The sequence below is a fragment of the Triturus cristatus genome, chromosome 4_1 (genome assembly GCF_964204655.1).
Source record: "Triturus cristatus chromosome 4_1, aTriCri1.1, whole genome shotgun sequence".
Taxonomy (NCBI): Eukaryota; Metazoa; Chordata; class Amphibia; order Caudata; family Salamandridae; genus Triturus; species Triturus cristatus.
Window position 1 is genome coordinate 657593156 of NC_140585.1, and position 15462 is coordinate 657608617.

At 45.0% G+C, this 15462-nt stretch overlaps 1 protein-coding gene across 7 annotated transcripts in view; it reads right to left on the reverse strand.

Moving 5' to 3' along the window:
- The window catches only part of PPHLN1 (periphilin 1), a 578487-nt gene that overhangs the window by 212763 nt on the left and 350262 nt on the right, over nt 1-15462 (reverse strand). For all 7 annotated transcript variants that reach the window (XM_085653062.1, XM_085653061.1, XM_085653060.1 and 4 more), the window contains one exon: nt 12431-12510. In XM_085653062.1, coding sequence (XP_085509188.1) covers nt 12431-12510 — 80 coding nt within the window. The remainder of the gene's footprint in view (nt 1-12430; nt 12511-15462) is intronic.

The following is a 15462-nucleotide window of genomic DNA, read 5'->3' on the forward strand; positions in this document are numbered from 1 at the left end:
AGAAATGTTGCAGCCGTCGTTACAGGACCCAGGGTCACGGTCTCCATGTACTGAAAATTAAAATTAATTAGGATGGTACGGTAGGGATACCCTGACCCCTACACCCTGTAAGAGAGATCCATGAGGGACGCACCCAAGGGGTCAAATGTAAAAAGAAAATGTTGTACTCCTGAGTGAGTCTTAAAGAGTCCTTCAGGAACGAGAACTCCTTTTTTTTTTTTTTTTTTAAACATGGACATGCATGGCAGAGTTGGGTGCACGGATGGTCCAAGACTGCGTGCCATATGGGGGGAGGGGTTGGCCAGCCCCATGTCTTGCATGGCCAAAGGCCGAAGGTGGGGGGATGGCATAGTTACGAATAGTAATAAAATCTTACTTTATTTTCTTTTTTTTTTAAATACGTAGAAATTCACTGGAGAAAAAAGGTTAAAGTGATGTTATAGTTAGGTGAAAACTTTACATTGAAAAAAAAAATTCAACTGTGAAATTCACCAGCCATAGTTAACAGAAGAAACTATAACTTGCACTCTCGCCATGCACTAATTAAGACCTTACATATTAAATCACGTATGAAATGTTTTATGACATCACTGATAACAGCTGATGACATCTGAAGTGACATCATTGATGACAACACTGTGCAATGAAGGTACATTTCAGGCGTTTTGAGTGTTTGAGCCAGACACACAAATTTGTTTTTAGCATTGACTTTTTAAGTGAACTTCAACATTAATTTTTTAATGATGCCCTTAATTTCAAACTTGCTGTGCACTGTTGAATCGGGACCTGGCCACAAGGCCGGGCTTTGCGCCTAACCAGACGTGGGCATCAACCTCTACTGCACACAGCCTTTGGGCATGCACAGCAGGGTTTGGCTGCAGGGCTTTGACTTCATCCTACCAACTGCAGGGGGCCAACCCCCAAGTTGGTTGCACGGGTGCCTAACAGACAGCAGGATGCCATCATGTGCTGGGCATGGCCTTCAGCTGGGAACAGAGCACAACTCGCTGCAGGTGGAAATACCCTGCTGTCCAGATGGATTGGTCCACATACCTTGGCATTTGCCTTGCATTTTTTAAAAATTATTTTTAGATTTGCTGATCCTAGTTTGGAATTGCAAATCCAGGGCAAGTTTCCTGACTTGGTTACGCAAACCCAGGGCAAGCTTCTTCGAATTCTGCTGCCCCTTTTGGAGGTTCTTGGATCGGAATCCATATCCATGAATTGTTGACAGCTGGTGCACGCTGGTGCACGGGTCGTGGTACCGTACCCTAGGTGTGCATGAAACTTGCTCTAGATTTGCATTACATATTCAAGATCTGTTGGCCCCTTAACACCTAAAATGTCTCATTACCACAGACTCCAGCTGAAATTTTAGTTGTCAAGGATCCGCATATCCCAAAAAGGTACTGCCCGCAGCTCATTTTGTTAGTATATTTACTCCATAGGGCCCTTTGAAGGTCCTCAACTATGGCCTGTGGATCACGGTGTGCCTATCTGGCCTCTTTATATGGTCTTTTAGTTCTTTACTCAGAACAAGTAGATTGTGTCCATGGTCACTACAAGCCAATCCGATCAACTAGATAAGCTGTACCAACTTTGGAACTAGATATAAAAGGGAAGGCAAGAAAAAAGGCTCCTTAGTCCAATCCAAATCTTTTTTTTCCCTGAAGATTTAGCTGTCTGAAACTCAGCACAGACAAAACAGAAGAGGTACTCTTCAGCAAGATCACTGCCCTATAGAACTCTAGCTGGTTGTCAGCAGACTTCGGATCAACTCCCTGCCTGACCAATCAAGCCATGATCATGGGATTAGGGGTGGGCAACCAACTCTCGATGACCAGTCATGTCAATTGGTTCGCCTCCTTGTGCTTTTACACCCACTAAACATCCTCAGAAATGTCTTCGACCTCCCAAGCAACAAACTGGATTACAGCAATGCACTTTATGCCGGCATCACTGCCCTACTGACCAGGAGACTGCAAGTCATACAGAAAGCAGCTGCCAGACTCACTCTCTGCCTCCCACAAGCACACACATCACTCCGTACCACAAAGACTTCCAATGGATCCCCATCCACAAACGCACTCTTCAACTCCCTCACCCATACATACAAAGATGTGCACAACCTAGGTTCTGCTTACCTCAACAGCCGAATCAACTTCCAAACCCCGACCAGCAACCGACAATTGAACGATCTCCTGCTGCTCACATCTCCCGCATCTGCAGAGCCGGAGAGCAGTTGCGCCTTCTAGTAGCTCGCACACAAGGCCTGGAATGACCTTCGCCTGCAGACCAGAGCTGCCTCCTCAGTCCTCGAATTCCACAAGAAACTGAAGACTTGGCTCTTTACCTAGACCTCACCCAGCTCAAGTCTCTTCTTATCTAGTGACTGGATATCCTTCCAGGTGAGATGTGCTCTACTAATAGTTAGAACATAACGTATAATATCATCACTGACTGTCAACCGTCTGGCCTTAAAGTTAGTTGCTAAATGGCACAGACCAAACCCTGCAAAGCTATATGCAGCAGCCCCAGACAGGCAGTGCACCATAAACTGAGAAAGATGTCATTTGCGTGGATTTTTAAGGAGGTGTCACAGTATACTGTGCATATTTTCCCAGCCTGCGGTAAGGTTTTCCTCTAGTGCACTTCTGAATCAGGGTGTCACCTGACATGCTTCACCCATTAACAAGTAGTCAACAAAAAAGGAGAGTAATACAAAGCGTACCACCAAGCATAGCGTGGGTAGCAATTATCTTCTACGAAGCAATAAAGCTAGTAGCAGTGTTAGCAACAGCTTACAATGCCAGACTACAAATATTTTTGTATACACCCAATGGCGTTCTCCTAGAAAGATCAGTCATGGCCGCTTTAAAGGGGTCCTTGCCCTTCCCTATAAGTTGGATATGTATGTACTTCACTTGTGTTCAGCCTAGAGAATTTACAAGAATGGCAAGTGTCCAATTAGGGCATTGCGTTCATGGCTTCACAAGATAGAGGTTTCCTCTTCAGGCTGTCCTGTGCCGATGATGAATGAGAAAGCTTGCCTATACCTTTAGACGGGCTTCCCACTACGATACTTGAGTTACTTTGTGAATATTGGAAGGTATCCACATTCTTTAGATCACAGCTATAGATTTCCTGAGAGCTAAATGATGCTCCCCACCTTTCCTCTATCACAGACTGTTGCCTAGGAAGCTATGCGAGTGGACCAGTATGACTCAAATAGACAAAATGATCCTTGAGCAGTTCAGATTGAGCTCACCTGTAAGTGACTGTCTGGAAAAGGCCGGAGGATAAGGCCAGGATGAACTTCATCAGGGATTGGAGAAAGAAATCAAACTCTAAAAGCACAACCTCGCCTGGCTTATGCTTTTTGATTATTCCCTTGAAATGGAATAAATACTGGAACCCTCAAGCCATTAGCCTGTGCTTAGTCAGGATTTGAGGAAGTAAATCACACAAGTTCTGGGAACAAATTTTGACAAGGGCAATACCTTTGTTGGTCACCATTTTCCTCTAAGGCCTGTATTAAGCCCAATTATTTAACTAAATGTAGGCAGCTGGAAGAGACCCGAGAAATGGAAGCCAAAGTGTTCTGGTGAGGAGATTAACCCAGACTACCAGGAAAGCCTAAAAAAAAGCCCAAATGACTGAAAAGCTGTAGAATAAACCTAGGCGCCCAGAAACATAGGACCCTTGCAACTCAGCTTGACCAGGGCCGTGAGGCATCAAAGAGGATTTCCTACCAACATCTATGATAAGCATGTACCATCATTAAGCAGCCCAGTACACTTAATGTGCCTCTATGTCACCCTAAAGTCCCAGAGGGTCCAGAACTACTTTCCCATTATGCTCCATTATTGGGGGATGTGTCATGCAGGCAGCAGCCAACATCTGGTTTCTGGAACCATTTGATTAATTGTTTTTAGCTCATTTGGCTCCGGTAACGTACAATTTAAAAGTTATATTTAACCCCAAGTTCCATTTTCCATTTGGGACTTGTTAGAACTGGGGGTCTCTAGTTGGCTGAGGTAAGTACCTTAGTCCAATTAGAGACACTTGCTTCTAAGGCAGGGAAAGGAAGAACACCTTCTCAGGTAGCTCCTGCTCACCCCCTCGGTAACTTGGCACGAGCAGCCAGGCTTATCTCCAAGGCAAATGTGTAAAGTATTTGTAACCACGCTCTCAGTAACCCAGGGATAACACCACAAATGGACTCCACACGAGTTTCATAAAAAAACAATTGTATGTTTAAAAAAAAAAGATATACGATGAGACCACACGACAAAAATCCAACATATGCGTATTTGTAATATATCACCTTGCCGGTTATTAGGCCAGCAAGCCCTTGTAGGTTCTTGCAGTATTAATGAGCAATTCTCGATGATCCAATGCTGTCCTAATGCAATGCTGTGCAGTTCGTAATGCAAGAATCAGGCACTTCGTGATGTAACAATAATGCAGTTCGTAATGCACCAATCAGGCAGTTCGTAATGCAAAAATAATGCAATTCGTAATGCAACAATCCGGCAGTTCGTAATGCAAAAATAAGACAATTCGTAATGCAACAATCAGACAATTCGTAATGCAACAATCAGGCAGTTCGTAATGCACAAATAATGCAATTCGTGATGCAACAATCAGGCAGTTCGTAATGCACAAATTATGTACTCCGGCACCGATCACGGTCCTCTGGACGGTTTCTAAGACACTCTTACTGACTCGCGGTCAGCTACCGCCAAAATATGCCCCAACACTGTTATGATTGAAAACAAAGTGCAGCTCTACACTCCGGCCCCAATACTGCCACTCCTCGGCAAGTACGGGCCGCGATACAGACTTGAGCGGAGGCTCGCGCTACAAAGATGGGAAAGGCCGAGAGCGTTTTTCTCGTAGCAAGCACCCTACCCCAGGCGACGACACACGCACGCACGCTCGCTGAGCGTTACCTGGGAGGTACGATCTCTTTCTCCTCTCCTCGCGGCTTGGGCCTCTGATGCGACTTTGTTGATCTTGGGCAGTGAAACACTGACTCCCGACGTTGATGGTTCGAGGTCTCTCCTTAGCAAAGGCAGGCTCGGGCCAGCGGCGGTGAATTCTCACAGCTCCTCTGAGGATATCGGTCCGGGCCGATGGCAATGACGATTGCAGCACTTCTGGTCACGCTGTTGATCGAAGCAGAGAAGACGACTGCTCCGGGACAGTCACGGAGCAATTTCTCACGAAGGTCTCAGGCTGCCACAGGGCACACTCACACAGCTTTGCTGAGACTCACTTGAGCTCCGGGTGCACACGATCACAGGGCAATCTTCACAAAGGTCTCAGGTTGCACGAAGCACACGCACACAGCGTCGCTGAGACTCACTTGGACTCCGGGTGCAGACAATCACAGGGCAATCCTCACGAAGGTCTCAGGTTGCACAAAGCACACACACACAGCGTAGCTTAGACTCACTTTGACTCCGGGTGCACATGATCACAGGGCAATCCTCACGAAGGTCTCAGGCTGCACGAAGCACAAGCACACATCGTCGCTGAGACTCACTTGGACTACGGGTGCACACGATCACGGGGCAGTTCGTACGAAGGTGTCAGGCTGCAAAAAGCACACGCACACAGCAACGCTGAGACTCACTTGGACTCTGGGTGCACACTATCACAGGGCAATCCTCACAAAGGTCTCAGGCTGCACGAAACACACGCACACAGCGTCGCTGAGACACACGTGGAACCTTTTAAGTTACTGAGTTTCCACAAAAGGGAGCCAGCTCACCTTGGCCCCTTGGGGACACGTTACTTCAGGACACAGCAAAGTCCTTTCAAGCAGGGGGACAAAGCACACAGCAAAGTCCCTTAGCCTCTCCTGGGTTAAATCAGCAATCTGCAGGCCAGCCCCAGAACACACAGCAAGGGTCAGTCCTTTCCTTCAGCCTCTTCAGCTGTTTCTTCCTTGGCAGAGGTTCCTCTTGACCACGGAGTAGTTTCAATCCTTTTCAGTCTTGATCAGTCCAAAGTCCAGGGGTTTCAGATCTCATAGTTATACCTGTTAGAATCCGGGGTCTCTGGTTGGCGCAGGTATGCACTTGCGACAAGCAGGGACCCTTTTCATCTAAGTCAGGGCAAAGGATCACCTCTTTAAAAATAACCCCTGCTCACCCTCTAGGTAACGTGGCGCGAGCAGTCAGGCTAAATTTCCAGAGGGCATGTAGGTTAAGCGTTCAAGTTGTCCCACACAATAACTACCTCCCCACCACACAAAGACACAAGGCTGTATTTCTGTAAAAATATAACTTTATATAAAGGATTTCTTGCAGGCAGGTTGCTCAAATACAGTTGTCTTGGTTACTCACAGTTCCAGTTACTTGCAAAGGCTTAAGGGCAATCCACAGGTCTTTAAATGGCACAGTTATTGTTAAAATAAGTTCTTTTGGGGGGTTGTGCGCTTCGTAGCGCTTCAAATCCGCTTCGTACCGCTATTTCCAGCCGCCGTGCCGTTTCCCACGCTTCTCGCGTGAGGTACGCGACTACCGGCCTTGAACCACACGGGCCTTACTTGAGCAAAGACGCGTCGAACGTGCGCAGGCCAAGTCCCACGCTTCTCGCGTGAGCGCTGACACTGCTTTGGTTACTGTACCGTCCGTACAGTGAGGAGGACGCGCCGTACACAGGCGGCAGCACCAGTACGGCGCGAACGAAGGAAATACGAGGCAAAGGCACAGCAAGGTCCTCACAGCAATTTAGAGGTCAGTGCGGTCCGCATGCACTTGAGTACGAGCCGTACTAGCGCCCCAGGCACCAGCAGTTAAACAGCCGGTACGAAGCAAAGCTCCACACTCTGAAGGTGATCACGGCTCGTACGAAGCACGTACGGGCCGGACAAAGCAACCACAGTCCCAGGTACTTCGGTGTAGGTACGGCTCGTACAAAGAGCAGTACGGGCCGTACGTTGAGCGCGAAGGGGCACAACTACTTTACTTCTTTACCGGGAAGGTTTGTGGCGGGCGGCAGAGGCTGAACACGAGTGTCCCACGTCGCGTCTGGGTCCCAGCTCCTCCGTGGACAGCGATGCTTCGTGGGGCCACTCCTTAGTTTCCACACACACCACGAGGGCAGGAGCCGAGGGGGGCAGCCTGGGGGCAAGATCACAGCGCAGCGCGCTGTCGGCTTCGTCCGGTTGGGGCGAACAGTGCCCAAGTCCTCACGGTGATTTCTGCGGCCCGGGGGTCGCAGAGCTCGATGTTTCAGAACGGGATCTCCTCCTCACTTTGCGAGCGACGGCTCACGGGGGTAGTTGCTCACTTTGTTTAGGCTGGTGGGCCCTCACGATGTTTGCAGTCACTTCCAGCGGCAGATGGTCGCGTTGTTTAGGGAGATTAAAGCACAAGGTTCTCCAGAGTTAGCGGTGTAGATTCACCCACGGCAGTCTCTTCTCCTTAAAGGGGGGTAGCGCCCAATGTTCCTGGGCACAGTACAGGAGGCAAGTTCTCTAGCAAGCCCTTGGAGATAGTTCAGCACAAAGTGAAACAAAGTTCTTTCTTTAAGTTCTTTCCTCTCCTTCCAGCAGACATGCACCCACTGCAGGCCAGTCTCTCAGGCAGAGAGACAGTACTCCTCCTTCAGCTTCTCCAGGTCCTTCTCCTTCAGGCAGAGGTTCGTCGTAGTGCAAACAGGATCTGATTTCTTAGGAGCCAGGCTTCTTCTTTTGTTCTTTGTCGCCAGGGGGCCTGGGCCTGGCTCAGTCCAGTTTTGGAGCACTTTGTTGTGGTGACTCTGCTCTTTCCTTTCAGCAGCAGGCCAGAGACATCAGCCGCTCCACAGGGGGCGGAGCCGGCTTTGTGCTGGCAGAGCACAGGTCTATTCAAAAGTAAAGGTGTACTCCTCACACCCAACCTGGTGTAATCTCTCTACCCACCACCTGGCAGCCAGCCTGTCTCCTGGAATTCCCCAGCCCTGCTCCTCACTGTTGCTAGGCAGAACACACACACACAGCGCAGAGGCGGACTGAAAGGCCAGATCAGTAAATACTAACTTTCTAAAAGTAGTATTTACAAACGCAGGATATTAAAATAAACTTTACTAAAAGAAGTATTTTATTATTCTGAGTTCAGGCATATTAAACATGACTTCCTACCATGCTCTATGAGTCCACTGGGATTACAGGGTGTAGTAATTCCAGCAGCCCATTCTGGCCTATGGAGAGCAGGTAGCCTTCAATAGTGAAAAACGAAAATGGCTGTAATTCACTATTAAGACATGCCGCACACATCAGGGCATGTCCTACCTTATGCCTACAATGCACCCTGCCCTTGGGCCTACCAGAGGGGTGACTAATATGTAGTTAAGGGAAGGTTTAGGGACTGGCAAGTGGGTGCACTTGCGCAGTCAGCGCGACAGTACCAGACTGCGCGCAGGTTCTGCAGTGGCAGATCCTAGACACATTTTACTAGGCCGCATCTGTGGGTGGCACAACCAGTGCTGCAAGCCCACCAGCGGTATTTGTCTTTACAAGCCCTGGCACTCCTGGTGCACTTTACTAGGGGCTGACAGTAAACCAAATGAACCAATCATGGACACCAATCAATGTATACATTTTACCATAGGGAGAGCATATGCACCTTAGCACTGATCAGCAGTGGTAAGGTGCACAGAGACATAAATCAGCCAACAACAGGTCAGGAAAAATACAGGAGGAAGGCAAAAAGTTTAGGGATGACCCCACAAAAAGGGCCAGGTCCAACAATACCCCTAAATGTCTTTGTGTTCAGGGGGCACTGACCCCTGTCCAAACCAGTTCTGGGTGTCTCCCTGCCAGTGACACCTTCTTCCTTTGATAGTGGGGGTCTGGATCCTCAATCACTCAGCAGGAGATGGAGCCATTGTTTTATGGCAGCAGCCCAGGCCTCTTCACCTCCAGGGGCTACTCCTCTCCCCTACACTCCAGTTGCAGGTCAACCATGGCTGTCTGACCTACTCCTCCCCTGGGTCAAGACTTTTCCCAGATCCTATCACATGCAAATCCAAACAGTCAATCCACAACCAGGTAGAGACACACAGAATTGTTAGAACAAAAAATCCAGCTACTTCTAATAGCGTGGTTTCTAAACACACAATTCAAAAACCACCTTCACAAAAAGATGTGTTATTAAATTGTGAGTTCAGGCACACTAAACTTCACCTCTCCATCTTAAACCTATGGAAAGATAGGCTGGAAACATATTACACAGCCTTCCCCATTCTGTCCTATGGGCAAGATGGCCTTGCAGCAGTGAAAAACAAATTTTGCAGTTTTTCACTGTCAGAACATGGTACACACCTTAGTACATGTCCTACCTTTCACATACACTGCACCCTGCCCAGAGGGGGAACCCTGGACCTATACTAGGGGTGTCTGATGTGCATGGAAAGGGAAGGGTAAGGTCTGGCAAGTGGGTGACCTTGTCAGGCACAACATGGCAGTTAGCAAACTGCGCGCAGGCACTGCAGTGGCAGGTCTGAGTTCTCTCCTTTGGGCTACTTGTGTGGGTGGCACAATTAGTGCTGCAGGCCCACTAGTAGCATTTGCATTACCAGCCCTGGCACACATAATGCACTTTACTAGAGACTTTACTAGTAAGGCAAACATACCAATTATGGACAACCAATTACACTTTATTTTTATTTTTTTAAATATTTTTATTAAATTTGTCCGTCAGCACATCAAAACCAACAACATATAAAAGACTCATCCCTCAATGTACATGCCAGAAGAAATCCGTACTACCCACGTTTCCTCCCTAAGGCCCCAACCCTCCACCCTCTCTACCCCCACCCCCCCCCCCCCCTGCCAGTGTGCCCGCGTCAACCCCTCCTTCACTTCTGCTGGGAGGGACCAGGGGTCCGAGAAATCCGAGCCCAAGGCAATCAAAAGAGAACCAATTACACTTTATACAGGGAGCACTTGCACTTTGACACTGATCAGCAGTGGCAAAGTGCCCAAAGTATCTAAGTTGGCAATACCATGTCAGCAAAAAGGTCTAGGGGGAAGGCAAAAAGTTTAGGGAACTTTAGCCAAAAACGGCCAAGTCCAACAGGACTAATCAAGCCTTTGTTTTCAGATAGTGCCCCAAGTCCTGTGGGAGCCACCACCACCAGAACCTTTGAACCAGTATGGCCCATTCTGAGATGTAGACCCTATGTTTTGGAAGACAACTGGAACATCCTAGAAAGGGGTGGATAACCTACTATTACATCCGTTGTCACTGACAGAAAATGTAAAAGGCTTGTTGTCCTTGACCTGGCTCATCTGTAATTGCGTCTGAAACAAACATGGACTACTGGAGTTCGGAGAGCCACATTAGAGAGAGGTGAATTGACTTTGGCAACCAAAAGACTCCACTGTTGATTTGGGTGGGATCCCTTTTTTGTGGGTGAGGGACGTTTGGAGACAGTGGCACTTTTAAACATTTTTAATGGAAATGCAGCAGAAGTGTCTCTAACTCAGTGACTAACCCAGTTTCTAGTCAGAGACAATGCAATGAGAGGGTGAATAGCTATCATGTTACGGTAAAAACGTTAAAAATCTAGTGCAAAGCAGGTTAATGCTATGACTTAGTTTCAGGTTGTATCTTAGTCTCAGAACGCACAAAAGGCTTTGTGTTTTGTGTGCGCACCATCATTTTAATCATTCTTTACACTTAACTGTTAATAAAAGTCTATTCTTCTTTGTCGTTATATCTCTAACTGAACAGTGAGGTTATTGTGTTACAGTGTTATGACGTATCATAGCTTCCAATTCCTCCCACGTCATTCAGTATGTTTTGACCTCTTGACTTCACTCACACGAAGAGTTCAACAAATTGATCACATCAGTTTAGTGCAGTAGAATTGGTGGCTTAGAGACTCCAGCGATAATCAACAGAACCCACATATGTATAGTGGCCCTTAACCACTGACTGACCCCACGACCCAGAATAAAAGGCCAGACTTCATATAAAAATAAAGAAAATCAATGTGATTCTTCAACAAAACTATAAAGCAATAACGTCACAGAACTCAAGATGTTTGTGATTTCTTCTGGAGGTATACCAATCTGAATCCTTTACATATTGAAATGGTATTTCAGGATTACTACCAATACTGGAAGATCCTTCTGTTTCATAATTTGTGAAACAACCTTTTGGCCTTGCTTAATCCTAAACACACTATTCCCAACTACCACGATTATCCTTTTGAGACCACGTGCCAATTGTTTTCCTTCTCGCGTACTTTTTTTTATGGTACACAGGCACAATAAGTATATCCCATTTTAACCATCTTCTAAAATTAACCACAAATCAAAAAATATCACTTTTTATGGTACTTGATATTTATTTTATCCAGTTTGAAGTTTAATTTTCATCTGTTCTCCTCACTGATGCTAGTTTTTAAACTCCTTTTCTGTTGTTCTATTACTCAGTGTTTTTCTTCTGACATTTTCCCATTGCACACTCCAACACGGTCTAAAATACTTCTCCATAATCACCAAGATAAAATTTTGGTTTGCCTGACAACACTACATTAACTCAATGGAGAACATTTAGTAAATCATTTTCTGTGCATCTATCTTCAAGAAGAATCTGCTGCACTGCTAAAATAACAGTGATTCTGTTCACTATTGTCATTTGTATAGCTTCTTTTACCATACACATTATTCTTTCAATCTGCCCATTATTCTGAGAATGTGCATTCTAATGTAAAGATTATCATTGATTCTCACCAATTGTACTCAATTATCTGTTAAAAACCTTCCAGACTGAATATTTCAATTTGAAAAGAAATACCCGACTGTGTTGATGTTCCTTAATTAACAGGGGGCAAACTGATAAAGTCAAGATAGTGATTCACCGCAAGTCCCCAGCCTATTTAAAGTCAGATCCAAATAACTCTGATCACGTTTAAAAAGGTTAGAGGAGTGGCAATTGCCTCCTTTGATTTTTTCCTAAGCTCTGGAACAAAATGCCTGTTTAGACTAACGTTTTTCTAATTAAAAGAACAATCATATCCAAAGTTATTAAAAACAAATCAAAAAATGTAACCTGCAACAAAAATACACTTTCCATATAATATGCTTCTTTGTTACTTCTCCTACTCATAAAAACATTACTTTTCTTTTCAAATGCTAGCTAAGGTGGTTTCTAACTATTGGTAGCTTGTATTGCTTTTTTGCTGTAAGGTATTGTTTTTATTTTTGCTGGTATGTATGTATTTTTTTTTTAACGGGTATGTATTTTCCTCATAAACATTAAAAAAATAAAATTTTCAAATATTGCTGCTGGAGCTCAAAAAGACAATGTCATCAATGTTCTCATTTATGGAAAAATTCTAAGATTTGCATATAATCGGATAGGGTCAACATAAGAAAAAAAAAGATAAACGTAATTGATTTTGTCATTAAATCAGGGTTTACCTTTAAAGGGGGTAATGATGTTGAACTTGTAGGGGATGCGTCTCTTGATTTTAGAGCTTGGATGCTTGACCTTTCCTTGGCTGCAAAAAAATGGAGACATTGGATGAAAGTTGTCACTATGATAAATCAGTTACTGCTAAGCATTACCTCTCTCCAACCAAACTCACATTGGCATTAACAGGCACTTACCAATGTATATCCATTCAATCCCTCAGAATTGTGAATTAGTGAATCCTTCCTGTCTTAGTTGTATGTGTGATTAGCATTAGTCTGAATACCAGAATATACCTTGAAACGTTCACCACCTATTCATCCGATTATGAATACTGTCTTCTACCCTGATTTATGAGCTATGTTCTCTAGCCATTTGCTAAAATAACTGAATATCAGATCCCTTAAACAATTGTTAAGTCTCCTCCCACTGCAGCTTCTCTGCATGTTTGCATGCAACTAATAAGTGCCCTAATCATCTTCCCTTATCGTTATATCAACAGTGATTTACTTCTTTCTGTGCTATAGTTTTTCTCACTGTCATGGTTATTACCTTCTAGTGACTAAACGTTTGACATGCCGTTAAAACGTTTGACAAACTAAGGTCAGCTATCACATGTCTAGATTAGACCGATTGAGTAAACTCCTCCAACTACTATAGTGAATGGTCTTTTGTAGCATTACTATATACACATGCACATCACATTGTGCTCTACCCTTTTCACTGTGCGATCACAATGAGCACTTAACACGCATTTCATCTGGGAAGCACTTTATATTAAAACGTGTTGCATTGAATTAATTGAAGCTGTATAGCCTCATACATCAGAATGAATATTGCATTGATTGCTTAAAGGGGATGCAATTACCCCTACATTGATTGATTATTGTTGAATGTCAGGAACACTGATTTGAAATACTGTCACAGTGAACCATTGTCATTGTTATATATACTACATTGCTTTAGGCACTTGGCACTGCTTAATCTGCTAATAACAAACCAGGCAGTGCAACCAAGATGGCCAGTATCTTCGCAAGATACTGTTGAATTTGCTGCTTCCCAGTCTCTCATCTACTTTTCCTTTCTGGGTTATGGTGCTCTTAGGAGTATGGCTTTGACTTTAGAGAACAGTTCTTCCCTTATATAGCAAAGAGCACTTAGGGTATTGGCCCTGAACTGTGATCTTCTGACAATTATGTATTTTCCTGCTGACTGCAGGTCCTGATAATGATGCACAACTGTAACATGCAACTTCACGATGCAGGCTGCTTTTGGGAGACCCACTTTCATGGGACACTGAACAGAGAATCCTACCCATCTGCAAGATAGGATGCACCGCACAAGATGGCAAACTGAGCTCCCATGCTGTCATCATATGTAAGACAAGGGCTATACAACAACTAAGAGCTTAGATGTGGGATAATACTTCACAAATATCGATATTCTAGCATATAAGTATTCACTGAGACCTCACTGCTACTACAACACCCGGAATTGAAAACAAAGCATGGAGTGAGGGTGGGCAAGTCTTCTGAGCAGCTGAAAAACAAGTACAAGGGAAAAACAAAGTAGAAAACAAAAAAGAGACAAACTCAGGGCAGTTTTCCTAGCAAGTACCTTGAAGAGGAACATGGCAGAAGCTTGTGGAGGTTGAGCGGCTTGTAACATAGAACTAAAGCAATTTCTTTTTTAGACCATGTACAGTGCTCCTCTGCCTTCTGGCTAAGTGTGCCCTACTGACATACCACATAAATAGAAGGCAGAAAATTTTCTAAGACAATATTGACACATTGTCCATTAAGTGATACCAAAGGGGATGATGGACGGAGCATTTGAACAAATCAAACACTTACCCCCAGTCAACTGATCTGGGTTTAATCCAACATCATTCTTTAGCTCACTCCACCACCCCAGTTCAGACATGGCCATATGCAAATCAGTCTGACCCTGTGCCTCATGGGAACAGTCCAGCCCGAACTGCCAAGCCATGTCTTCCCTGAATTCCGTCCATCAATTGTGTCTCTTTTGCTTTCTTGCCCTAAGTGCGCCAGGTATGCCCAGACGTTGGTCCTGGGCTCACTGTGCCACTGGAGTCAAGCTATCCTGGCTGAAGAGGGGTGAAACCCTGAAACCGGTCCTAGGATGCTTGTTTCCGGTCCAGGGATACGTGGTGCAGAATAATGAAGGTTGAGAATTGTCTCGAGAGCATGTTTTAGTTCACTTCCAGATATGATTCCTCGGCTTTCGTTAGGAGATGAAAGTGCACACAAAGAACCATTGATAGAGACCTGTCTTTCCACATTGAATACCGACTGTGAAGTTGTACAGGATATCCATAGCGCAGGACACCCATTCATTAGCTTCCACTTAAATTTTATGTCTAGCCACAGAGGCTAATATTAAGCAATAACCTTTTATTATCTCACTCACAGCAGCAATTATAGATAACATTCTGATAAGCTATAAAAGCCAGGAACACACAGCTCCTTTCTTTCTTTTTTTTTTCTTTTCAAAATACTTTATTGGTTTTCACAGGGTATACAGAAAGCATATACTCAGTTAAGCGAGGGTGTCCAAATTTACATGTGCGTATAAAACATGAGGGTAATGCACCTTTATGGACCCCATGAGCCCAATCAGGCGTCCAGTGGTAGAAGAGAAAGGGACAGGCTAAGGAAGAGGGAAAGTAAGAGAAAGGAGTAGAGGAGAGAGGGGGTCACGGTTAGATGATACATATTTTGGCACACAGGAACAACATTGACAACTTTACATACTTTGAAGTACTGGTACGCATAATAAAGAATATTTCGCTTAAATACAATAGTACAGGTGCAACGGCTTTGAGGTCACTGATTATGTTTCTGTGGTGAGGGCTTTGTTCATGGGGGTTCATAAGAATCTAGAAACGTGTCCAATGAGTTTCACAGCGACCTGGAAGATGGCTTCCAGGGGGAGTTTTGCAGTACTATGTTGTCCGCCCCTCTGGGATGGATGATCGATTTTAACCAGCTCTTGTATGTAGTCTTACTCGTGTCCTTCC